We start from the raw sequence: 26,860 nt of genomic DNA, 5'->3' as shown, positions 1-26,860 counted from the left end.
ATAGAATGGAAAAATTACTGCTCATGTTTTGCTTACAACACTCCTGCTAGTACATAGCACAATGATGTTTGCCTTTTTTCCCCCACTCTCAACAGTATTACAGTGTTGACTCATATTAAGCTTGTGATCCACTATAACATCCAGATTGTTTTCTACAGTACTCCTACCTACACAGTAATTTCCCATTTTGTATGTACACATGTGAGGGGGTGTGCCAACCCTACACTAGCCCCGCAAGGGTTAACCACGCACTTTGGGGTCAGGAGCCCACGCCCACACTGGGCATACTCCAGTTGGAAGCAATATATAAGGTGGCAGCTCAGCTCAATCAGGGCTGACTGAGGAAGAAAGCAGATGCATGCTGCAGGCTCCTACCAGGGAGCTGCTAGAACTCCAGCCTGCAGAGCCTGAAAGCACTGAATCCACACCAAGACCCCAGTCAACCACAAAGAATGCAGGAGATGGAAGGCCGCTACCTCTGAAGGAACTACAGGATCCAGGACAAACGGTATGAAGTGGCCCAGGGAACATGTTTATTGATCGAGGGACCTAAGCCAGGTCTACAGGTTCTACAGGGCACTGGGCTGGGACCTGGTAGAGTAGGGTGGGCCCAGGTCCCCCTAGCCTAACACTAGGCCCCACAGCCCTGAGGCCAAGGGCAGCCCCATAGACTCTAGCTTCTAGCCCCCACAAAGGGAAGCTCCCTAATCTGTCTGCTAGGTCTCGCCACTCTTACTATGAGAAGCCACATTCACCAAAAGGGGGCATTCTCCCCCAACAGTCTGAAATCCTGCTACAGTGCAATAGATTATTCCTTCCCAAGTATAGTACTTTGCATTTGTCCTTCTTGAATTTCATCCTGTTTATTTTAGACCATTTCTCCAGTTTGTCAAGATAATTTTTAATTCTAATCCTGTCCTCCAAAGCACTTCCAAACCCCTCCTAGCTTGCTATCGTCCATATATTTTATAAGCGTTATTCTCTATGCTATTATCCAAATCGTTTGAAAAGATATTAAATAGAACCAAACCCAGGACAGATTCCTGCAGGACCCCACTCTATATGCTCTTCCAGCTTGACTGTGAACCACTGATAACTATTCTGAGCCCTGGTCTACACTGCGAGTTTAGGTCGGATTTAGCAGCGTTAGATTGGTTTAGCCCTGCACCCGTCCACACTACGAAGCCATTTTTTCCTGACTTTAAGGGCTCTTAAAACCGGTTTCTGTACTCCTCCCCGATGAGTGGATTAGCGCTGAAATAGACCTTGCTGGGTCCAATTTGGGGTAGTGTGGATGCAATTCAACGGTATTGGCATCCGGGAGCTATCCCATAGTGCTCCATTGTGACTGCTCTGGACAGCACTCTCAACTCAGATGCACTGGCCAGGTAGACAAGAAAAGCCCTGCGAATTTTTAAATTTCAGTTCCTGTTTGGCCAGTGTGGCGAGCTGATCAGCACAGATGACCATGCAGAGCTCTTCGGCACAGGTGACCATGCAGTCCCAGAATCGCAAAAGAGCTCCAGCATGGACCGAACGGGAGGTACTGGATCTGATTGCTGTATGGGGAGACAAATCCGTGCTATCAGAACTCCGTTCGAAAAGACGAAATGCCAAAATATTTGAAAAAAAATCTCCAAGGGCATGAAGGACAGAGGCCATAACAGGGACCCGCAGCAGTGCCGCGTGAAACTTAAGGAGCTCAGACAAGCCTACCAAAGAACCAGAGAGGCAAACTGCCGCTCGGGGTCAGAGCCCCAGACATGCCGGTTCTATGATGAACTGCATGCAATTCTAGGGGGTGTCCCTACAACTACCCCAGCCCTGTGTGTGGACTCAGACAATGGACTCTCACGCAACAGGGTTGCGGATTTTGGGGACGAGGAAGATGAGGAGGCTGAAGCACAGTAAGCAAGCGAAGAAACCATTTTCCCCGACAGCCAGGAACTGTTTCTCACCCTGGATCTAGTAACCTCCCAACCCACCGAAGGTGGGCTTCCCAGACCTAGAAGGCTGAGAAGGGACCTCTGGTGAGTGTACCTTTGTAAATATAATATACGATTTAAAAGCAAGCGTGTTTAATGATCAATTTGCCCTGAAGACTTGGGATGCATTTGCGGCCAGTACAGCTACTGGAAAAGTCTGTTAACGTGTATGGGGATGGAGCGGAAATCCTGCAGGGACATCTCAGTGAAGCTCTCCTGGATGTACTCCCAAAGCCTGTGCAAAAGGTTTCTGGCAAGGGCAGCCTTATATCATCCTCCATGGTAGGACACTTTACCACAGCAGGCCAGCAGCACGTAGTCTGGAATCATTGCATAACAAAGCATGGCAGCGTATGGTCCCGGTGTTTGCTGGCATTCAAGCAAGATCCATTCTTTATCTCTCTGTGTTATCCTCAGGAGAGTGATATCATTCATGGTCACTTGGTTGACATATGGGAATTTTATTAAGGGGACATTCAGAGGTGGCCGTTCCTGCTGGGCTGTTTGCCTGTGGCTGAAATCATCCCCGCTGTTAGCCACGCGGTGGGGGAAGGGGTGAAGCGATCAACCCAGAGAATTGGGGGGGGGGGTGTAGCAAGGGGTGTTAGTTGGGTTTCTGCTGCACGTTAACTCGAAAACTGTAGCTCCTCCTTTTAAATGGCCAACCCATTTTAAAGGGCCAACCCAATGGGTGCTTGGTATGTGAAATGAGGGTGCTGCTGTTTGAAACCATTCCCACATGTTAGGAAGGTTAAAAAAGCCAAAAGACTGTGGCTTACCATGTCTGCCTGCAAGCCGAATTCTGTTGCCCGCCGGCCCTGCGCGTGTGATCTCTCACACCATACCGAAAAAAACGGCACTTGCAATGAAATGTTCTGAGATCAAGCAGGCCTCCCACACTGAAAGAGCCCAGCACAATGCATTGAGGGAGACAGACAATGTCAGAGTCCAGGAAAGCACAAAATGAACGCGAGGACAGGAGGGAGTGGGAGGAGAGGAGGGACGAGCGAGAGGAGAGGTGGGGTCAGCGTGATGAGAGGAGGCAGGATGCAATGCTGAGGCTACTGAAGGATCAAACTGATATGCTCTGGTGTATGGTTGAGGTGCAGGAAAGGCAGCAGGAGCACAGACCGCCACTGCAGTCCCTGGGTAACCAACCGCCCTCCTCACCCAGACGCCTAAGAACGCGGTGGGGGGCCTCTGGGCACCCAACCACTCCACCCCGGAGGACTGCCCAAGCAACAGAAAACTGGCATTCCAGTAAGTTTTGAAGTGCAGTATGGCCTTGTCCTTCCCTCCTCCCCACCCCTCCCAGGTTACCTTGGCAGTTATCCCCCCATTTGTGTGACGAATTAATAAAAAAATACATGAATTTGAAACAACAATGATTTCATTGCCTCTGCAAGCAGTGATCAAAGTGGGGAGGGGAGGGCAGTTGGCTTACAGGGAAGTAAGAGTGAACCAAGGGGGCGGGTTTTCATCAAGAAACAAAACAGAACTTTCACACCATAGCCTGGCCAGTCATGAAACTGGTTTTCAAAGCTTCTCTGATGCACACTGCGCCCTGCTGTGCTCTTCTAACCGCCCTGGTGTCTGGCTGCACGTAATCAGCAGGCAGGCGATTTGCCGCAACCTCCAACCCCGCCATAAACGTCTCCCCCTTACTCTCACAGATACTGTGGAGCACACTGCAAGCAGTAATAATGATGGGAATATTGGTTTTGCTGAGGTCTAACCGAGTCAGTAAACTGTGCCAGCGCACTTTTAAACGCCCAAATGCACATTCTACCACCATTCTGCACTTGCTCAGCCTATAGTTGAACAGCTCCTGACTATTGTCCAGGCTGCCTGTGTATGGCTTCATGAGCCATGGCATTAAGGGGTAGGCTGGGTCCCCAAGGATACCTATAGGCATTTCAACATCCCCAACGGTTATTTTCCGGTCTGGGAAGAAAGTCCCTTCCTGCAGCTTTTGAAACAGACCAGAGTTCCTGAAGATGCGAGCGTCATGTACCTTTTCTGGCCATCCCACGTTGATGTTGGTGAAACGTCCCTTGTGATCCACCAGTGCTCGCAGCACTATTGAAAAGTACCCCTTGCAGTTTAAATACTCGCCGGCTTGGTGCTCCGGTGCCAAGATAGGGATATGGGTTCCATCTATGGCCCCACCACAGTTAGGGAATCCCATTGCAGCAAAGCCATCCACTATGACCGGCACATTTCCCAGGGTCACTACCCTTGATATCAGCAGATCTTTGATTGCTTTGGCTACTTGCATCACAGCAGCCCCCACAGTAGATTTGCCCACTCCAAATTGATTCCCGACTGACCGGTAGCTGTCTAGCGTTGCAAGCTTCCACAGGGCTATTGCCACTCGCTTCTCAACTGGGAGGGCTGCTCTCATCTTGGTATTCTTGCGCCTCAGGGCAGGGGAAAGCAAGTCAAAGTTCCATGAAAGTGCCCTTATGCATACAAAAGTTTCGCAGCCATGGGGAATCATCCCAGACCTACAACACTATGCGGTCCCATCAGTCTGTGCTTGTTTCCCGGGCCCAGAATCGGCATTCCACAGCATGAGCTTGCCCCATTGCCACCAGGATGGCCAAATTGCCGGGGACCATTCTTTGAGAGAAATCTGTGTCCATGTCCTCATCAGTCTCCTCACCCTACTTGCCCGCTTTTGCAGGTTCTGGTTCTGCATATACTGCATGATAATGCGCGTCGTGTTTAGAGTGGTCACAACTGCCACAGTGATCTGAGCGGGCTCCATGCTTGCCGTGGTATGGCATGAGCAGGAGAGCAGAGTGGAGGCGGAAGTGACAGGTGGATGACGATGCTGACAGCAATATGGCGCCCGCACGGAAAAAGGCGTGAAACAATCATTGGCCGTTGCTTTCACGGAGGGAGGAGCAAGGGGTAGGCTGGCAGCAGACAGTGCTGCTGGCTGGGAGAGCAGCCTGAGGCAGAATGGCCCCCTCAAGGATTGAACTCACAACCCTGGGTTTAGCAGGCCAATGCTCAAACCACTGAGCTAGCCCTCTGTCAATATTCCAGGCAAGACTGAATCTCCATTAGACAAAATTTAAAGAAGAGAATGACCTGCCTCACTCCCATTTATTTGCAGGCACCCCTGAAAGACTTTACTGAGGTCTGCCAGGAGCACCCATGTCTGCCCAGGAGCGCCAACCAACCTGACGGAGGCTGGCCAAGAACATCCAGGAGACGACAAGGACAGCTACCCGTGATACTGCACTAACTGCTGCCACAAGGCAATGAGCTGCTGCGTAGCAATGCAGTCCCACGTCAGCCAGCACCCAGGAGACGTACGGTGACGGTGAGCTGAGCGGGCTCCATGCTTGCCATGGTATGGCATCTGCATGGGCAACCCAGGAAAAAAGGCGCAAAACGATGTTCTGCTTTCATGGGGGGAGGGGGGGGACGACACCTGAAGACATGTATCTAGAACCACTCGCAACAATGTTTTTTGCCCCATCAGGCATTGGGATCTCAACCCAGAATTCCAATGAGCGGCGGAGACTGCGGGAACTGTGGGATAGCTACCCACAGTGCAACTCTCCGGAAGTCGACGCTAGCCTCGGTACTGTGGATGCACTCCGCCAACTTAATGGTCTTAAGTGGGGACACACACGATGGACTGAATAAAATCGCTTTCAAAAAATCCGACTTCTAAAAATTCAACCTAATTTCGTAGTGCAGACATACTCTTATTATGATTTTCCAACCAGTTGTGCGCCCACTTCATAGTACGTTTGTCTAGGCTAGATTTCCCTAGTTTGCTTACGAGATGGGCATGTGAGACAGAATTAAAAGCCTTATTAAAGCGGAGATATCAAATCTACTTCTTCCTCCCATCCACAAGGCTCGTTGCCGTCAAAGGATATTAGGTTTGTTTGACATGATTTGTTCTTGACAAATTCAAGTTGGCTGTTATTTATCACCTTATCTTCTAGGTGCTCACAACTTGATTATTTGCTCCATTATCCTTCCAAGTACCAAAGTTAAGATGACTGGTTTATAATTCCCTGGGTTGTTCTTATACCCCCTTTTATTCATAGGTATTATATTTGCCCTCTGATCTCTCCCATTCTCCACAGGTTCTGAATGATAACTGCTGATGGCTCAGAGATCTCTTCAGCTAGATCCTTAAATATTCTAGGATGTATTTCATCAGTCCCTGCTGACTTAAGCCATTTCACATGTCTAAGTTAGGCCATGTCTACAGTAGCAAGCTTACAGCTGTATTGATGCAGCTGCGCCACTGTAAAACTACTTATGTAGCTGCTCTATACCAACAGAAGAGAGCTTGCGCATCAACATAATAAAACCGCCTCTATAGTAACTATGTCAACGAGAGACGCTCTCCTGCCAACATAGCACTGTCCACATCGGCACTTCTGTTGTTGTAACTTATGTTGCACAGCGCTGTGTTGTTGTTTTTTTCACACCCCTGAAGGACATAGTTATACTGACAAAAATGGTAGTATAGGCATGGCCTTAGATGTCTGTTAGAGAGACAAGGTAGGTGAGGTGGTATCTTTTATTTGATCAACTTCTGTTGGTGAGAGAGACAAGCTTTTGAGCCACACAGAGCTCCTCTTCAGATCTGGGAAAGGCGCTCCCAGCATTACAACAAAGTGCAAGGTGGAACAGTTTGCTTGGCATAAGTAGCACATGCTGATAAAGAACCATTCAAGGCAGAGTGGCCTGTTAACATCTCTGCAGTCATAGGACAAAAAAAAGGGGGTTAGTGGATTACAGATAGATTTATGGCTTATTAAAACAATCTGTCGAGTCCATGATTCTTCATGTCTAGCAGAGTAATAAATTTAAGCTCCCAGGCTCATCTTTTGAAAGTGTTGTATAGGTTTCCTTTAAGGATTAGGACTGATACAGAGTGATCGCTTTTTGAAAAGTGTTCACCCATAGATAGGTGTATTTGTCTTATTTTCCTGTGAAAGTTCATTCTTAACTTGTTTTTCCCTATTTTAGCCTTAGATCCTGCCCAATTTACACTGATGTTCATTATGTTAATTGTCGGATCACTGCTAACCTATTTGATGAAAACTGGAACAAAAAAGGTGTTTAACACTTTTGTCCATTGTTTTCTGTTGTCGTCTTTCCCTTCTCATGGAGTAATGGGCCTATCTTGTCCTTGGTCGTCATCTTGCTTCTAATGTATTTGTAAAATGTTTTATTGTTACTCTTTATGTCTTTAGCTAGTTTAATCTTGTTTTGTGCCTTTGGCCTTTCTAATTTTGTCCCTAATGCTTGTGTGTTTTTTTCCCCTCTCATCTTCCATAATTTGACTTTTTTTTCCCCACTTTTTGTAGGAGTCTGAGCTTCAAGTAATTGAAGACCCCCTGGTTATGCCAGGGTTGTTTTTTACGGTACTTCCTATCTTTTCTATGCACTGGGATATATCTTTAAAAAGGTGCCAACTCTCCTGAACTCTTTTTTTCCCCCTTAGACTTGCTTACCTACCAATACCGGCTAATAAAAGCAGTTACCCATATAGCTATAGATATAAAGGGATTTATTCGAGGGTTGTGTCCACATACAGTAGTACAAATTTATAAATAAGTCACCACACGCAACAGGCAGTCGTGGTTAGCATAGGCACTGTGTGAAAATGTGTCTGTCATATTAGAGGTGTCTGTATTCACAGAACTATGTGCAAGAATACTTCTTTCATGGATTTTTTTTCTAGTTTTGTCCTCTCTAATTTTAACCCCAAAGGGCAAAGACTGTAAGATTGAAAACCCAGTGTCCCAAAGCAATGGTACTCCACTATTTCCCTTTGTAAACTATTCCAGATTCCAATCAACTAATGGTCAGAAATCTTTCACCACCCGTCATTCAGCTAAAATTTTCCTCGTCTTATTTTTATATCATTAAACCCAGTTATTTTCCAATTGTCTTTTAAAAAAAAATAAATAAATTGATCATACTTATTCCATTGAAGTAAAGTACATTTGCCTTCAGTAGTTTTCCAAAAGGTAGAATATCTGAGTTTGAGGCAACTGACTTTTCAAATTATGAAATTTAAAGATACTTACTCTAGTAACTTCAAGGAGTATCCCAACATGCAGTAGAAAGATCATGATAATCACTCATCTGCCTCACAGCAGGTCACAACAGAACCATGTGTGAGGTATCAATGTCACCAAAGGCAAACAAGATACAGTAGCACCAGATGAATGACCATAATTGGGGGGGAAAGAAGGGAATCTTTGAGAATGGCAACGTGATATCAAGTAAAAATAAATCTGGACTATCACTAATGTTAAGATACATACCAATTCTTCCACCAAACTCTAGCTCCTTTGTTTGTGTTGATACTTTTTCAGTAGTTTTTGCTGTCTCAAAAACTCTCTCTTCCAAAAATATTTCTTCCTTCTTCTTGTGTCTTCTTGGATGTAAGGTATACTGGTCAAGCACATGCCCAATTTCTAGCTCTGATTCAACTTTCTGCTGATAAAGAACAAAAGGTTACAAAAACCAAACAATTACTATGTCTTATTCTACAGAGTGGTGTAATCAAGAGAACATTACTCAGATCTGAGCACTGAAGTACAATGCATTTTTCCCCAGTTAAAAAGGTATTCAACTATATTAGCAGTAGAAGAGAAGACAGCCAAAAGGCAAACATTCTGCTTAATAAGCACATCTGCTGTCTCCACCCTTTCCAATTCTACAAGCCCTAGTCCTCCCTTCAGATGAGTGTTAACCTAAATGACCACCTTCTCCTGCTAGAAGAAATTATTTTAAAAAGCAGCCATAGCATTAGTGAAATGAGTGCTAAACTTCACTATTCAATCTCTTCTTGGCTGTGTGTTGCATCCCAAAGCCCTCCCCTTAATTTATACATTGTCCATTTAGATAGTAAATAATCCCATTAGGACAGAATCTCATCTTCACACCAATCTGTAAAATGCTTAGCACCATACTAATAACAAACACTATTTTCTGGTAACGCTGCAGATTTACTGTGGTCATAAGACATACAGTTCTTAGCTCTCTTACCTGTAATATTTTGTAGGAAGTGTCATTCCTTTCTGTACTATCAGGTTCACCATTGTACCTGCTAGTGTTGTTCTCATTCAGTTTCTAGTTAGAAGAAGAAAGAGAATTTTTAAATGCGACCATTGAATTAAAATAAGTACATAATGAACAGTTAAAAAAATAATTTACCAACAGTAGTGTTTGTAACAGTAGACTACTATAATTAAAAAAAAAATAGAGAAGGTATTTTGTTATCCCTCCCCATTTTTTTGTGCACCTGGCAGCCTTTTTTTTGAAAACAAGTAGAGGCAATTTCCACTGTTTGGATGCATCTTAAAGGAAAAAGGGAAGAGAACTCCTTTAAGAGTAGGAAAATAGTAAATAACAATAGTAAAACAGGAAAATGAATTGGGGGAATTCAGTTCCCAAATCACTTAACTTAGTGAACTGAAATGTCAATTACAAAAAGTGTGTCCATTTAACAATTTTGTTACACAAGCTAATTCACTCTCCCAAAATTGTTTGTTCTGAGAGAGAGAGAGACAAAAAAGGAGAAGACCTGCCAAGTCAAAAAGATGCCATTTAACTTTATACCTTTCCACAGTAAAAATAGGAGCCAAATATGTCCTTCAGACAAACCTGAAGTCTGGCTACACAGCTTTTGAAAAATCTAACTGATCAAATAAAATTTTGTTTTTGGTTTCAGTTTCTGCTTCACAGCAGGGAGGCTCAGAAAAACCTGCCTGTAGCTAAGGAGACAGAACAAAATTATGAATTCTTCTGGAGCTAGTCACTCCTACCATGCCAGTAATCAGAATGTCTGCTCCCTAAACTTTAAGCAAGTTGAAACCCCACTGTTATGCACATGAGGACCCTCATGCACAGAAGGAGAATTGTGGGCCACAAGTCAGAAACACAGCATGTGGGCATGTCATCAACAAGCTATGCCCTGGGCCTTTAAGTCATCTGAAAGCTAGAAAATTAGGTCATCATAAAACAAAATACAGAGCACAAGCCACAGTATGTTTTTAAGGAGTTATAACTCAGCCAAATGAAAAATAATTTTAACGGATTAGTGAAAGTTTCTAGTTTAAAAATGTGCCTATGTCCCACCCTTATTTCAAGTTCCCATCTCTTCTGAAGCACTTCAAAACAGTGTTCTTATAAAAGCAGACATGTGTCACCCCTGCTAATCTTCATTCTCAAAAGCGGCTAGTCCATTTTTAATCAAAATTTTCAATACAAATTCACTTCCAGGTTAGAACAAATGTGCAAAATTTCAGCTTGAAAGCCAGAAGTTTGACAGTGAAAAGCTATCAGAAAATGATCTTTTATAATGAAAACATTTATGCATTCTCATGCATAGGCAAGGCCCCATATACTCCACAGCAAGCTAGTCCTAAATTCTGCACCAAAATCCCAACTTTCTGCAGCAGCTTCAGATAAATTTTTAATATACAGATTTTTAATTAATTAAATGTGAAAATAAATATAATAAATTCTGCTGCACCTGCTCATTTGATACTAAATTTGACTTTATGTTGTCTCCACATTTTCAGTGTGGCACAGATATTCATCTTTAGATTTCAATATTAGCAACAATTAAGATAAGTGGGACAGTTCAAACCTCTTAGAACTAGTGCTTCAAGTTCTACGCAAATTCAAGGAGGTATTACTGCATCCTCTTTACACTTGGTTTACATTTTCAAGTTTCATAACCATGTAAGCTAGGAAACTTATTTTGTTAAAATGAAAGTGGAGCTTCCTGAGCATAATTCTACAGACAGATCCTGACCATAAGCAATACTACGCTTATAATAGCAACTGGGAAGGAAATTTGTTTCAACCTGTATTTACAGTACTGTTAATTTTTTTCTTTAAATCTAGACCCATATCCACAGATCCAAATCTTCAAAGTTTTCACTCCTCTAAAAAAAATGTCATTTTAGACTATACATGTTTATGGAACATAGTACATATCAGTGCAAGTGGACAGATCTCAATCAGAAATGAATCCAATACCAGAAGAGTTAAGTTAGTTTCCCGAACTGTTTTCTTTTTCTCATCCCTAGATTCTCTGCTTTGGGAGGAAGAACGACGTTTGCCTTTTGCTGATCGACCAGGAGAACGAGATCTGGATCTGCTACCACTGCGTCTGGAAGGAGAACTTGAGGAAGAATTGCTTTTTCGAGGTTTAAATGATGACACAGACTGAAAAAAATAGGAAACATTAAATATGATTTGTAAAGTTTTTGCTAAATGAAAGAACAAGTTGAGTCATAAAGATACAATTAGACATAGTAACTTTAGCTGTTATTTCTCAATATATATTTGTACCACTGAAAACATTTAATACCTATAAAAATGTTTAAATATTTGTAGTAAATTTAGGACTCAAAGGGAGTCAATTTTCAGCTCTAGTATTTGAACAGAGACAGAGGTAATGCAAAGCTTCCCTACTCAGCTAACATTCCATAAGACCAAGATGGAGGGACAATCTCATTAGGATTTAGTCCCTATTCTTTCATTTCTGGTTAATATCAAAGCAACTGAGGCAAGACAGATTTGAGTATATGGTTACTTCAGGTCTCATTAAGCCTTGCCAAATTTGGGTGCACACCTGGGTATAGCACAGAGACTTCACTAACAACATCTACCAATGTGACATATGCCATCATGTGCCAGCAATGCCCCTCTGCCATGTACATTGGTCAAACTGGACAGTCTCTACGTAAAAGAATAAATGGAAACAAATCAGACATCAAGAATTATAACATTCAAAAACCAGCCAGAGAACACTTCAATCTCTTTGGTCACTCGATTACAGACCTAAAAGTGGCAATTCTTCTACAAAAAAACTTCAAAAACAGACTCCAACGAGACACTGCTGAATTGGAATTAATTTGCAAACTGGATACAATTAACTTAGACTTGAATAGAGACTGGGAGTGGATGGGTCATTACACAAAGTAAAACTATTTCCCCATGTTTATTTCCCCCTTCCACCCCCCACTGTTCCTCAGACGTTCTTGTCAACTGCTGGAAATGGCCCACCTTAATCATCACTACAAAAGGTCCCCCCCCCACTCTCCCTCCTGCCGGTAATAGCTCACCTTAAGTGATCACTCTCTTGTTACAGTGTGTATGGTAACACCCATTGTTTCACGTTCTCTATGTATATAAATCTCCCCACTGTATTTTCCACCGAATGCATCCGATGAAGTGAGCTGTAGCTCACGAAAGCTTATGCTCAAATACATTTGTTAGTCTCTAAGGTGCCACAAGTACTCCTTTTCTTTTTGCGAATACAGACTAACATGGCTGCTACTCTGAAAACTAACAACATTGTAATACATTCTCCTTCTAGCAGCAGTAAAAATCAAGGTGTTCATGTCAGCTGCCTATGATACCACTGACTCTTCTAACAATCCCAGCAGGAATAAACAGGCTGCCTTCTGAGATCTTGTTCAAGATATTGCGGAGAGTAGTTTTTGAAAATTTTCTGCCATCTGTACTCTCTCATGGAGTTCTGCAGAACTCTGACTTGTTTCTCCTGTTCAGTGTGTACACAGGTCTCTGAGGAAGCCTGGAATATAGTATTTGCAGTACGCTGATACCACCCAGCTCTATTTCACGGTCATCGGTCCAACCAGTTCAGCTGGATGGCTTCTCCCTGAGATTGTAGAGATTAGGGGCACGGATGAGACCTAGCTGTTGCACTTCTGCGAAGATGCTACTACACTAACAGGAGGGCTTTTCCCTTCGACAGAAGTACCACCTCTCATTGAGGTGGATTAACATATTGACAGGAGAAGCCTTCCTCTCAACATAATGCTGTCTACACCAGAAGTTAGATTGGTATAAATGCACTGTTCAGCGATGTGGATTTTTCACATTCCTCAGTGACATAGTTATACCCATGTAAGTTTACAGTGTAGACTTGACCTCAGTCTAAAATAAAACTAACGTAATCTGGGAGACGCAACTATAAAATGAGATATGACAACAATTCTCTTCCTTTTAATGTAAGGTGTGTGCCTACTATTTGTTAAAGTTTGCATTGTGACAATATGGTTGAATTCCCAGCTGCTGCTCAATTATTTATTAGCAGGTCTGGTAAGGAAGACTCATCGATATCTGACCAGGAGACTGAAACCACTTCATTCAGATGTGAACTCTGTTACTTCTGCATTTATCACCACAAGATTAGATTACTGCAGTGTGTTTTGCACAAGGCAACACACTTTAAATCAACCTAGAAACAGAGTGCTGCAGAATGTGGCAGCCCATTTAAAAAGCAGTATTTCTCATCAAGAACACCAAAGTTTCAGGATCCACACTGGTTTCTGGATGGAGTTTAAGATATTGTTTTTCACAGATAAAACTGTAAGGGAAAAGTTTTCAAAAGCACCTAAGATTGTATCTTCACTAGGAAAAAAGTATGTCTAAGGCTAAGTCTACACTACACAGCTTTTAGCGCCATGGCCGTGTCACTACAATCGTGCCGCTAAAAGTCGCGCAGTTAGCCGCTCTTTGTCAGCTCTCCTGCCAACAAAAACCTTCCACCCCCAGCGAGCTTATCGCCAGCAAAATGTTTGTGGGGCGGGGGGGGAAAAAGAGAGTTTTGTCGTTCAATTGCCAGTGTAGACATTACCTCCCTCAAGTAAGGCTATTTGAGGTCAAATTCTAGTGAAGATAAGGTACTCTGTAGCTTTCGCACAATTTAGCAGGTTAAATTGGTGGCCAACACTAACTCAATTTTCTAATTTGCATTAAGGAACTACCGATCTTTGATAATGACGACAAGGCCACAGTGATTTAGAGGCCTACATCCTATTGACTTTCAGTAAAAATTGAAATGTCTAAGTCATTTGGGAACTATTTGGAAATTTTCTCCTCAATGGCTTGGGGACCTGCCTACTTTGAAAGGCACAGCTATTCATTCCTGTGCTATGCTTCTGCAATTATAGTCAAATAGAGGTGCTCAAGCTGGAGGATAGTCAGTATAAAATAGTATAAAACAGTATAAAATAGGCTGGTAGGACTTTTAGGGTGAGAGGACCTCACTTTTTAGATTTTTTTGATCAATGTACTTAATATTATTTTGCTTCAAATTTGTTAAATCAAAACCCCACCGCTTTGGAGCAAAACTCTATTCAGACGCATCCAAGGCCGTCTAACTGATGACTGAGAAAATTCCCACTCAGTTCTGCGGTCATACAAATCATTTATGTTTACACAAGGAAAGTCAGGATCTGTAAATCACCAATGTGAAGCTCTGTTGTGAGAAACAGATTAAGATTTTAGGTTAATTTAAGCAGTATCCTGTTTGTTACATTTCTTATTCTTACAAACAAGTTGTTTTCAGGGTTCTGTTGCCAGAGGCTCTAACGTACAGCAAACAAATCCTTTTAACATGTATTAAAATGCACACAAAGAGAGTTAAAACATTTTAAAAATAAAGTAAACTTTCATTCTAATATCCTCCCTTATTTCCCATTTAAATAGTTTTTTACAGGGGGAAAACCTTTGGTTGGCAGTGACTCTGATAGTATCAAATACTCTTTTTATAGGAAAGCTAAAGCTTTCAGGTTTTGCTTCTCAAGTTCAATCCTGCTTCTTCATAAGACAACAGAGGAGGCAAAAAGATGAATAAAAGATTTTAAAAAATACAGCATTTGATATTTGTTCAGTTTCTGAAAAAAATAATCACTTGTACAGTATTTAGCACAAAATTAAGATACCTAATCTGGAGGCAAGACAATTTGACCTATCGCTTTTACTTTGTCCCAAAGTATTGCCAGGGTATATCTGTTGTACTTGGGTAAAACCAAACCAGTTAGACAAGACTGAAAAGTGATAAAGATTATGGAAAAAACTGACATTAGGAAGGGACCAGTAGTAAAAACCTTAGATTTTCTTATCAGGACTTGTTCAGGACACAACCAAGGAGATGTTAATATTTCTGGTCCCTTCTCCTCACCTGATCTGAACATATTTCAGGATCAGGAAAGAGAGGAGTTTTTTTGTCCCAAGAGTGGTGGTGAAAGCCATGATGGGAATGCAGATTTTTATTCCCTTCATTATCAAAATTGCTAACTGTTGTTCAGAAAAGCAGTGTTTAGAATAGATAGCAACCCTGCCCCAAACTGAACGGAACAAGTTTTCACTCGTCCTCATATGCATGCGTCCTATCATTTAAACATATTTTTCTTTCTAAAACAATTCTAACCTCATCAGGAGCTATAAGAAACCCCTAACAAACAGATTCTCATTTGAACAAAAAGAGTTCACATAATTCCTTTGACTCTTTGGTGTTGAACAGCTATTTTAAATAACTTCCTTATAAATTAAAATGACCTTTCCTTCATCTTTCACCCACTCTAGACTATTTAAGACTTCAACAGAGAGTACAATTCAGCATTATTCCACAAGTTACCAATGGTGGAAAATGAAACGTTGAGAGGATTCAGGCATTTTTACCATCATGTCATCTAATTATCTCTGAAGTAAGCACCTGATAACACACTGATAAAAAACACCTCATCCAAGTCTACGATACACAACCACAATTACAATCTCTAGTGGAGAATTCGGAGTCCCATTTTTTCTTGTGCGACACAGCCAACTACAGAAGACAAGATTGCCATCTAAAAATTAGACCTACCATCTGAAAGATCTTTTTTAAAAACACCTTTCAAGCCTTTACACATCAAAAAAACAACAAAAAAACAAAAACCACACACACAAAAAAAGGAAGTATACTTCCTTCCATTCTTTTGCAGCTCGCTTGTAAGGGTCAAGATTAAGCAGTATCTTAGAGTACCATCCACTTAAAAACTACGTCTAAAAAGGTTGTACCTCCTATCTTTAATATTATAATGGAAATGTCTTCCTCCCTGTATACTTTATGCATTTGACAGCACTTTGTGTCTATTCAGTTTTAGCATTCTGCTGCTGTCAGTTGACTTCCTGTCTCACGCATTAGCACATAGATATTACATTCAAGGGAAACTCATAGGCAGGCCCTGCACAAGTAATAGGAAGGCATTCACAAGTAATAGCAACTGAACAAATTTAAGAGGCAAGAAGCAGGTACATGGCATAGAGTAAGGAGGAGAGGGATGAGCCTGAGCCTGTTGCCAACTGTGTCCACATATCTATTCAGGGGACACCATCATAGGGCCTAATCACATCAGCCACACTATCAGAGGCTCATTCACCTGCACATCTACCAATGTGATATATGCCATCATGTGCCAGCAATGCCCCTCTGCCACGTACATTGGCCAAAATGGACAGCCTCTACGTAAAAGAATAAATGGAAACAAATCAGACATCAAGAATTATAACATTCAAAAACCAGCCAGAGAACACTTCAATATCTTTGGTCACTCGATTACAGACCTAAAAGTGGCAATTCTTCAACAAAAAAAACTTCAAAAACAGACTCCAACGAGAGACTGCTGAATTGGAATTAATTTGCAAACTGGATACAATTAACTTAGGCTTGAATAAAGACTGGGAGTGGATGGGTCGTTACACAAAGTAAAACTATTTCCCCATGTTTATTCCCCCCTGCACTGTTCCTCAAACGTGCTGAAAATGGCCCACCTTGATTATCACTACAAAAGGTTTTTTCCCCCCCTCAAATAAATCTGTTAGTCTCTAAGGTGCCACAAGTACTCCTTTTCTTTTAGCATGTTTGGTGTTATTCTCCTCATCCCTAAGGACTCTACTAGTCGTCATTGGAGCAGAATACCCTTACGAAAAGAGTATTTTTTTAATTGCTCTGTACATACTATTTAAAAAAGGGTATTTTAAAAGAAACTTAATTTTGTTTTTTAAATTGGCTTACTTAACAAAAATCTAGTTAACAGCTAGCTAACAGCTCTGTAGGCAATTCCACAATTGTATGGTACAGTCCTGTAACGGGAGCTCTATTTGTGGAATACTTGCAGGCCTGGGCCTTCATTTTCAAAATATATCACCAAGTTTTCTAGATAGCAAATGGGATCAAAGTTCTTAAAACTTTTAATATAGCACACATTTTGAACTTAGTCAAGACTTCAGTATGGATTCTAAATATTATTAATTATATAAATGAACACTTACCCTTATATCGCTTTCCCTCAACTCAAGCTCAGTTCCATCTTTGTACTGAACAGTGTAAAAGTGAGTGAGGTCATTATAGCTAGTTATTTGTACTTCATAATAGAGGACACTTCCTGGCCAACGACCCATCACCACCTCACCAACCGCAAATCTTCTGTTTGGCATTTTCCAAAAGAATCCTTTAAAAAAAAAAAAAAAAGAAAAGAAAAAAAAAAAAAAAAGAAGTACATCAAATGACAAATTTAAGCCAGGCCTTCATTTGCACCTTTTTTCCCCTAATCTTTCTGTACGGAAGCACAATTGTGATGGTCTATTCCGGAATGCAAAAATAGAGCATTCCAAATCTGTTGAATCTACATGTGTTACCCATATTATGCACCAAAACAAAAAACCTATTTTAAAAAGAACATTATTAAGATTGCCAAGTCAAGCACTCAGAATTTAAGAAATATCAGAAGTAAGGGTGCTTGTGCAACTTTAATCCGTGTGCCCCCAGAGAATATATTATGATACAGTCCTTAATGACATGATCACAAACTGTTTTTTACAAAAGATCCCTACGTCACTCAGTGCACAGAATGGATGGTACTCACTGAATGAGCAGCTATATTATCCTTATTGAATGACATACTGCCTCATGTCTTATTTAGTGCACATTATTGAAACTGCTCTGAAGAGAGAATTATTAAATTTCCTCATGGGTTTTTCTATGGTATACATCATAATAATATCTGAGTGCTTTGCAAACATGTATTTATGTATTTTCACAATACTTATGAGATACGGAGATGATATTATCCCCATTTCACAAATGCGGAGTTGAGAGAGAGATTAGGATCAAAAGTACGGTAACCAGATGTCTTGTTTTTAAAGGGACAGTCCCATATTTAAATCCTCCTGCAGGTGTCCTGACTTTTTCTGCAAAATGGGCAAATTGTCCTGTATTTTCTGTCTCCCCACTCCTCCCCCATCAATACCAGCAGGTCCTGCTATTGGCCGGATCCCTGCTTGCCAGCCTCCCACCCCCCAGTGGTGAGTGGGGGATCCAGCAGCTGACGATGGGGGTATGTGTGCGAGGCTGGTAGCGGGATGAAGATGCAATGCGTGGGGCTGGCCACTCCTCCTGCTGGTCCATCAGCACAAACCCTGCTGCATGCCAGCTCTTAGCCAGCAGGACCCCACCCATCTGTCGCATTTCTGGCCAGCACTGACTGTGGTGGCTGTTGTGTACGGGCAGACACCAGGCAGCAGCTGGTTAGGTGTTGCCTCTGCTACCCACCCATCAGCCCTTTATGTGCTCCCCCTCTCGCTATCTCCTCCCTGCTTTGCCCCTTCAGCTCCCTGAGCGCTGCTGCTGCTCCTCCATATCCCCCCAAGTGGAGTGCATCCCACTCCCAGTGCTACACAGAGAACCAGCCCCTGGTTGGAGCACTGAGCTCACGAACAGCCCGACCAGCAGGCTCCTTCCTTCCCCCACTCCGCCTCTGGTTGGGCCAATGTCCTGGGAAAGCCCCAAACCCTCTGGCCTGGGGTGCTGGCCAAGCGGAGCCCAGTCCTGCCTGTGCCAAAGCCCGGCCTGTCCAAAGCCCAGCACAACGCTGGCACAAGGAAGGCTCTCCCTGCTAAGCTCTGGAATGGCGGGGGGAATGATGAGTGAGGAAGCGATTTCCAGCCTGCTCATGTCCTGAACCTGCAGGCTCCAAGCAGCCCATCGGGCAGGGGCTTAGCACCCTCTTCACCAGGGCTGTCCCTAGGCATACGCAGCTGCGTAGGGCACCATGAAATTTGGGGCACCAAATTGCCCCAAATTTCATAGTGCCCTACACAGCTGCGTGCTGCATACGCGGCAGCACCAGCTCTGGCGGCCAGCTCTATCCCCCAACTACTGCCACCCCCCAGGCCGGCTGCAGCCACTGCAAGGAGCAGGGCCGTCCCTACAGGGTGTGTGGGGCCAGGGACAACTCCTTCCATCCTGCCTCTTAGTCTTCTCCCCTGGTCCACCCCACCCCTATTCTACCTCTTCCCTGCAAGCCTCTTCCCCAGCGAGGGACGCCGCACGGAGGATTAGCAGGGGGCCTGCGCCAGCAGCAGGGGTCAGGCCTGACCCTGCACTCACAAGCAGGAAGCGGAGCAACCCGGCCCCAGCCCGCTCCACTCTGCCAGCTCCCAGCTGAGTTGCTTCACTTCCCACTGCCAATGAATGCACGGGTCAGTTCTCCCCTCAAGCAACACACCTGGGGGCAGGGCGGGGGAAGCGGAACCAGCTGTCGCGGGGTCACTCCACTTCTCATTACCTGTGAGTGCGGGGGGGCAGTCCTTTCCCAAACCCTGTCCCCCCCCCCCCCAGGCGACACACCTGGGGCAGGGGAAGAGGACTGGGCTGGTTGCTCCACTTCCTGCTGTTGGTGCTAGCCTCCCCATGTGGGGCCCCCCAAAGCAGCCTTCACAGCTCCTGTCTCTACAGGAGTTCTGCAGCCCTTGAGCATGAACACACACGCCCCCACACATATACATAGGGCACCATAATTTATGGGGACGGGGCTGCCCCTCACCCTGGATCCTGGCCCCAGGGAGCATAGGGCTGCTCTGTCCCCTAAGCACCTTCCGCTGCTGAGCCACCTCTCTGGCCAGTTCCTTGAAGCCCCTGCAATCAGGTTCACTGGGCCCTGGTGCATAATGCATCCTTAGAACTTAACCCCTTTCTGCCCATGCTGTAGATGGAGGCTACTGGCTTATGTCAGTGGCCAGCAGCAGCCTGGAGGTGTTAGCTGCCTTTCAACACTGTGCCAGCAGGAAGGGACAGCTCCTTCTAGCCACGGGGCGGGGGAGGAGCCGCAGGGAAGAGATAAGCCCTGAAAGACAAGGCCAGGTCATCCCTCCCCACCCACAGCTGGAAACAGCTCCCATTCCTTCCCTTCTGCAGTTTCAAAAAGCTTCTGCTGGCCACATTCTGTGTGTTGCCTCGGAAAGACCCGGTGCCAGGCACTAGGAGAGGCGGGTCCATCCCGGGGCCCAGCCAGCCATGGAGGGCACAGAGCGCTAGCGAGGTAGGGTTGGGTTGCTTGGTCAACACCCCTCCAGCATGAGCAAGAGGTACCAGAGTGTGTGTGTGTCAACCCTCCCCCTATGAACCCAAAAGTCTTAAAGATAAGAAGGTAAATAGAATAAATCCAGCTAGGTAGTATTTCTTTTCAATGGGGGCTCAGTCAACTTGATGTTAATTTAAATGTTTGTACTGCATAGTTCTGATTTATTCAAGCAAGTTCAACGGCAATCAGAGTAATTTTACCAGGTGTCCTGTATTCAGCATAGGAAAATATGGTCACACTAGACAAAAGTATCCACTATTTTGGGTGCCCAATTTGAGACACCCCCCCGCCCCCCCCCGGGGCCTGATTTCCCCCTCGAGTACTTCACACTATATAGCATAGGGGTGCCCAAACTGTGGCTCATTAGTTGCATGCATCTCTTTTACAGTTAAAGTATGGCTCATGGAGCCACGCCCACCCCTGCCTACTTTCCCCCATTCTCTGACTACCAGACTGGGTAGAGGGAGGGGAGGTTCGGGGCTTCTGCCCTGCAGCAGGGCTAGGGGTTTCTGCCAGAGACCACTAGTGCCTACTGAGGATGGCGGGCACAATTTAAAGGTTCACCCCCACAACAGTTTGAGTCATGTCTCCCAACCACCAGCAAACCCCCTCTACCCTTAGGGGCCAATCCCTGCAGCTCCCAGGAGTTAGCTCCACTGCAACAGCAAACAGCTGGGAGCTGCAGGGAGGGGCTGCTGCTTTAGCTCTGTGCAGAGGCAGTAGCTCTCTCTGCAGCTCTCAGCTCTTTGCTACTGCCTCTCCCCAGGGCTGCAGCTCCCTGCTGGCTGGCTCCAGCAGCTGCCATGCAGGGTGGGGGCCTGAAAGCACCATGGGAACAAGCAGGGCCAGAAAAGCCTGGCAAAAATTAGAGGGGGGCACGTGATCCCACAGGTCGCCTCTGGCTTATGACCAGCAAGGAGGGATTCTAGAGGCTTCAACCCCATAGAGCATGCCTGTCAGGGCTTTAGCAGAAGTGGGGCTGAAACCCCAAGACAACATCCCCCCAGGCTGAAGCCCCGATACGAAATCCCCCCAGGCTGAAGCCCCAAGTCACAGCAGGCATTTGTGCGGCTGAAGCCTTGAGCCCTAGCAAGTGCACCTTGGCTCTTGAACTTCTGAAGATTGTTGTATGTGGCTCAGCGGGCCACCCTTGATATAACATTTTATATGTTCAAAGGACAGCAATCATTGACTTAAGTTGCAGCTGCAAGTGACCAGCAGTTCTGCAAATCAGACCTCTCCCCCTTCCTCCCCCAAGTTGGGCACCCAGAAAATGAGGAACACATAATTAATTACAACCTCTGAAAGTCTGGTTTAAGTAACCTGAGTAGCATCACATACCTTATGGCAAAGGCAAGGATAGAGTCCTGTTCTCCAGGGTGATATTGAACTGTCTTAACCATGAGACTATCATTCTGTTCCTGCAATCCCTTGCTTCAATCACAATACACCTTCCAACTCTGTAACAAATGAAGCAGGGGCTTCTACAAGTCACAAATCTCCTTCACCACACAACCTTCAGAGCAGGTATACCTTGTGCCCTAAATGAGGCAGGGCTTCTGTGGGAACATATAGTATATGAACATGTAATTAGAGACTGTATCATTATGCATTTGGCCCAAAGGGGCCAAATTAAGGTTGTGGGGGCCCTTCTTATTTATTATGTGATATAACCAGATGTTCATTTTGTTTTCTCTCCACTATTCCAACATAGGAGACCATCTGACTGAAGTCAGATGGGGGGGAGGGATAGCTCAGTGGTTTGAGCATTGGCCTGCTAAACCCAGGGTTGTGAGTTCAATCCTTGAGGGGGTCATTTAGGGATCTGTGGCAAAAATTAGGGATTGGTCCTGCTTTGAGCAGGGGGTTGGACTAGATGACCTCCTGAGGTCCCTTCCAACCCTGATATTCTAAGTCCTAGAATGAAAACATCAATTCCAGGACTTTCCTATTCTAGATAATCTTCACTTTTGTTGAGTTCATGGATGCCACAATCAAAGGACTTACAGATCCTCTACCTTCAGATTCCAGTTATTTGAGTAATAAATCATGCTAGAGGTATGGACAAGATCACTTCACCGCACTGCTGAGTAAAGCCAGTAGAAAGTGTGGTAAAGAGGTTTATAGGGTTAGGTCACACTGATCATATGCTTCAAGGGAGGTAGACAGAAAATAGAAGTTCTATTGGCATCGGCAGAAGGCGCAAAACCACTCTGCTGCATCTCTGAGAAAGACCAATAAAGATTTGATAAAACAGCAGAATAAACAAGGCCACCCAAACACATACTGAGGGAGCCACAAGAACAAAATATTCAATACACTGGATCGCCAGGCTGCCCTAAAGGAATGGTTAAAACTAATTCCAATACTGTAAATCCAATTTATTTGAAGGTATTGGATTTCTTTTGTCTTATCCCACTCCCAACGCTTTCTGTGAGAGCTCAGGATCCAATGCTGATAGCCCAAAAGGGGTGAGGATCTTGAGAATGCTTTCAAATTATAGAGCCATCAGAAGTTTTAGAGCTGCTACCTCTGGTGCTGACTGACACATGCATAAAGTGAGCTAGAGAGACAGATGAATATTCAGAGATAACACAACAGGGACACATACAGGAGGCCTCCTCCTGCCCTTCTTACTGACCTGATCTTTGGACTAGCTATGGGTAGTCATATCTCATGTCAAGAGAGAAAGAGGCAGGAAAATGCTTTCCAAAAGACCAGGTCCTACCACCAAAATGTTACCCTTAAGCAACTTAAGGCCTCCTTGCATTCTTGCTGCTGTGGAGTGCAGAAAGAGAGATAGCCCCTTTGAACCACTGAATGGGCATCCAATAATACTGTCTTCCCTCAGGATCCTTTAGTAGCCCATCTCCCTATCAGGGCTGAAGGAAGAAATAAAACTGAAAAACCTTTCCTGTTTGGAAATGTTGGGAGAATGCCAAAGGAACCCACAGCTTTGCCATATTGAGGAGAAACACTGAGGAGGAAATATTGAGGAGAGCTAAACATTTGTGCATTATGCTATGCATATTAGAAGAGAACGCCAGTTTTTCAGAAGACAGAAGGTGAAGAGAGACTTTCCATACTTTGAAGATAAGGAAAAACATGCCAGTAGTCATGTCTAATGGAACAGCAGGTATTCACAAAGGAGAAGTTAGTTTATTTTTACCGAATGTTTGAACACAAAACTAAGATAGGTAATTTTAAGACCACCATTTCCACTATTTGTCTGGCTACTTGTCTTGCACATGTAAACGCTGGCATCTACCACCATTTTAACCATTGTGTAATCTGGACCCGATTAGGTAACATGATTAAGTTAAAGCATCAGCGGTCACTGGGACCTTGTCCATACTACTGTTCCCACCACTGCTAACAGCAGTTTAACATTTTTAATGAAGAGTGGCTGTCTCTATGCTAGGTTATGTCATCAGTCCTCCTATGGTCAACATGTTCTCTAGCTGCTCTTTAAATTGCCTTTTGCATTTTACAGTTTCACAGTGCAGTTTCCAGGCCACAGACTGTACAGTACTTAAATAATATTTAATCACCCGTTAAGAAAAGCTCTCCACAATACTCACTAAGGCACAGCCTTCAATGGAAGAAGTGCTCACAGTACATAAAGTTAAGCACATATGTAAATTTTTGTACAATTGGAGACTAGGAGATTATGTTTGCCCATACCATCACTCATGCCACTTTCACATTAAATCAAGAAAATCTGAATACAAAAACTTCAGGCCTAATCATAATTACATTTACAATCTAGAATTATTTGTATAGTGCCAATTTAGAGATTTGATTAGAAAGAATGGAATCATCAAGCTAACTTTTTAAGAACTAAGAGGAGTAAAATACTATCTTAATACTATTTTTTAAAAGTTAGATTATACATTTTTACATGTAATTTAATGCATTTACAAAATCTGGAAAATAAAATGCATTTGCAAGCAAACTTAAATAGGCTTAGAGCAAAAACAAAACAATACTTTGATATGACTTTAACTATCCTTATATTGCATATACCAAAATAGTATAGTAAAATAGTTGGATGTCAAGTCAAAAAAACACAGAAGTATTTTGCATAGTATCTTTCACACCAGCCTTACCAAAAAAATATTACCTAATTTTTTGTCAGCGTTAAGGGGCACAGGCAAAGAAGAAAAGACAGCAACACCACTCCATCTGCCCATTTCTAGGCAGTATTTACATTTTAAATGTAAAAGCAACTGACAGAGACCATCACGGACAACTACCAAATACCCAACTGAAGAAAAAACCTGCCAGCCTTTGTAAGGCGAATCTTGAAGACCGTAGAGAAGAAAGGGGGGCATTCGTTCCCTTTAAACATACTTTCAACCAGAAGCAGTCAAAAGGGAGGGAAAACGTCATAATTTAAAAACATTTCCCCGTTTAACTTGACAGAAAGGCTTCAGTGATAAATGGCTAGAGCACGGCGTGGAAACGCAGCCAGCAGATCTCAAGTCTGTTCTGGGGATCGGGAATCCCCGCCCCGGCCGGGCGAGTAAAGAGAGTGGACGGGGACGAGGAAAGGACCCGGGGCCCTCGCTTTCCCCGGCTGCCCCCCGCAGCCCCGCTTTTGCGCGCGATGTCAAGTCTCGCTCTTGCAGCCCGCGCTCCCCCCGTCACCAGGGTCTCAGCCCGCCCGCCCGCTCGCTCGCTCCACGCCTCTTCTCATGGACGCTTCAGCTCGCGGGGCTCCCTCCCTCCGGTTACTGTCCGCCCCCGGCCGCGTACAGGGGAGGTGAGGGCGGATAACGGAACCTGTCACCGCCCGCTCTGAGATGCGAGCGCCACCAGCGGGACGGGAACGAGCGAAACAAACCCAGGGGCGAGAGAGGCTCGGGGGAGGACGGGACGGGAGCAGTTTAACGCCAGCACCCAAAAGCACCGAGAGAAACGTCTCGGCCCCGCGAGGCCCCGGAGCGCGGGGGAGGGGACGAGAGGAAGCGACAGGACGGTGCCCTTCCTCCCGGGAAAGCGGCTGAGGGGGCGTGTCCTGGTCCCCGCCTGCCCTCAGCCCCGGATCCTTACCTGGGCGGCCGCCCCCACCTGGCCTGGCACAGCCGGGCCGGGCCGAGCCGAGCCGAGCCGAGCGTCGACGAGCTACGATAAACCACCACCCTGAGCGACGGTTACAGGGCCGCGGGCGCGCGAAGCTTCGGCCGCAGCCCCGCCCCTTCCTGCGAGCTGCTGGGCGCCAACAGTCCCCATTGGCCAGGTCGCCGGGTTTGAATCGCGACCGAGACACGGAATTGGCTACGAGTCGGTGGCGCGTTCCACCCTTTTGTGCCCTCCAAGTGACGGAGCTGCCCGGCAGGGAGCGGCAGGTTCCAGTTCGCCCCCCCCCCCCCCCGGGGAAAGAAACTCACTGCCGCTCACTGGGACACTCAAATCCGAGCCCCACCCCGGGGCTCTGCTTCATTGGGGGGTGGAGGAGACAGATTCCCTCAGCCCCTCCCCGAGAAAGGGGCCCCTTCCTTCTGTCAGAGCCGCCACCCCCCTGCCACTAGGGTTGCCAGCCCTCCAAGATTGGCCTGGAGTCTCCAGGAATTAAATATTAATCTTTAATTAAAGATTATAGCATGTGATGAAATCTCGAGGAATACATCCAACCCCAATTGGCAACCCACGAGGAGGGGAGACTGACTCAGGGAGGGGAGAGGGAACAGCTGAAAATGGTTTCACTGGTTGAAAAGCGCTTGTGCTGCTTACAGAAGTGGGTTTTTTATGTGTTGACTCTGGTCAGCAATAAAGCCTCTTCACCATACAGGCTGCAGCGGTGCACCTCTATGGATACAGCTGTGCCACTGCATCACTGTACGTACCGACATAAGACACAACTGTTCCTTTGCCCCGGAGACAAAGAGTAGATCAGGCCTCTTCCATGTAAAGAAAAAACCCCACAAAGACAAATCTGAAATCTTCAGGAGAGAAAGATGGTTTGCTCATCTTCCCTAGCATTATTCCATGTACCGATTTAGGGGGATCAGTTGGTGACAGTCTTTGACAGCAACAGGTTCATTTCCACAGACAGACAGAGCTTGGCCTTTTCTCCACTAATGTTCCAAAACATAAGCCTGACAAGCATTTTACTAATAGGTTTTATCCACATCTGATGATGATGGACAAGGATGAGGGACAATCTCAGCACATGGGGAAAACTTCACAAACAAAGACATCATGCTAAAGTAGTTTATGTCAAGTTAAAGCTTGTGGAAGGGTTCAGGGAAAGGAACACAAAGTTTGGGATGGAATACGGTTTTAAGGAAAACTCTGGAATAGTGCTGTGTATGACACTCATTTTAGCTCCATATTTAGCTCCATTCTATACAGCCTTTGTATTAAACACTTTTCTAAACAGTACATCCCAGCAGCAGATGGAAGTACATCCAAAATTCTGCGTCACAGAACCAAGTTTGAGGACTGTATAGAGGCTATAGGCATTAATTCATCTAGGTTTTTATTTACCACTCAGTCATGTGGTAACTTCCTAGCCCTGGGAGTTCTACTTTTTGGAACCTAGTACCTCATAAAATTGTACACAAGAAGGTATACGCTTCAAGGCTGTATCTAACTCAGGGGTGGGCAAACTACGGCCCGGGAGCCAGATCCTTGAGCTCCCAC

At 44.7% G+C, this 26,860-nt stretch overlaps 1 protein-coding gene across 9 annotated transcripts in view; it reads right to left on the bottom strand.

The window, feature by feature from the left end:
* The window catches only part of LBR (lamin B receptor), a 46,711-nt gene extending 21,133 nt beyond the window's left edge, over nt 1–25,578 (bottom strand). For 2 of the 9 annotated variants that reach the window (XR_006280218.1, XM_043511703.1), the window contains exons 1-5: nt 25,268–25,423; nt 17,124–17,302; nt 11,031–11,219; nt 9,030–9,113; nt 8,303–8,474 (exon numbers count right to left, since the gene is read on the bottom strand). Coding sequence is in view for 8 of the 9 variants with exons in the window: in XM_043511703.1 (XP_043367638.1) it covers nt 8,303–8,474; nt 9,030–9,113; nt 11,031–11,219; nt 17,124–17,288 (610 nt within the window). In the remaining variant the exon portion in view is untranslated. Of the gene's footprint in view, nt 1–8,302; nt 8,478–9,029; nt 9,114–11,030; nt 11,220–17,123; nt 17,303–24,335; nt 25,143–25,267 lie in introns of those variants that run through there. The other 7 variants (XM_043511700.1, XM_043511701.1, XM_038395832.2 and 4 more) reach the window with 6 other exon arrangements.
* Nucleotides 25,579–26,860: the final 1,282 nt, after the last annotated feature.

The sequence above is a fragment of the Dermochelys coriacea genome, chromosome 3, assembly GCF_009764565.3.
Source record: "Dermochelys coriacea isolate rDerCor1 chromosome 3, rDerCor1.pri.v4, whole genome shotgun sequence".
NCBI classification, from domain to species: Eukaryota; Metazoa; Chordata; order Testudines; family Dermochelyidae; genus Dermochelys; species Dermochelys coriacea.
Note: the sequence above shows the minus strand (reverse complement) of the source record. Positions and strands in the feature narration are given on the sequence as shown.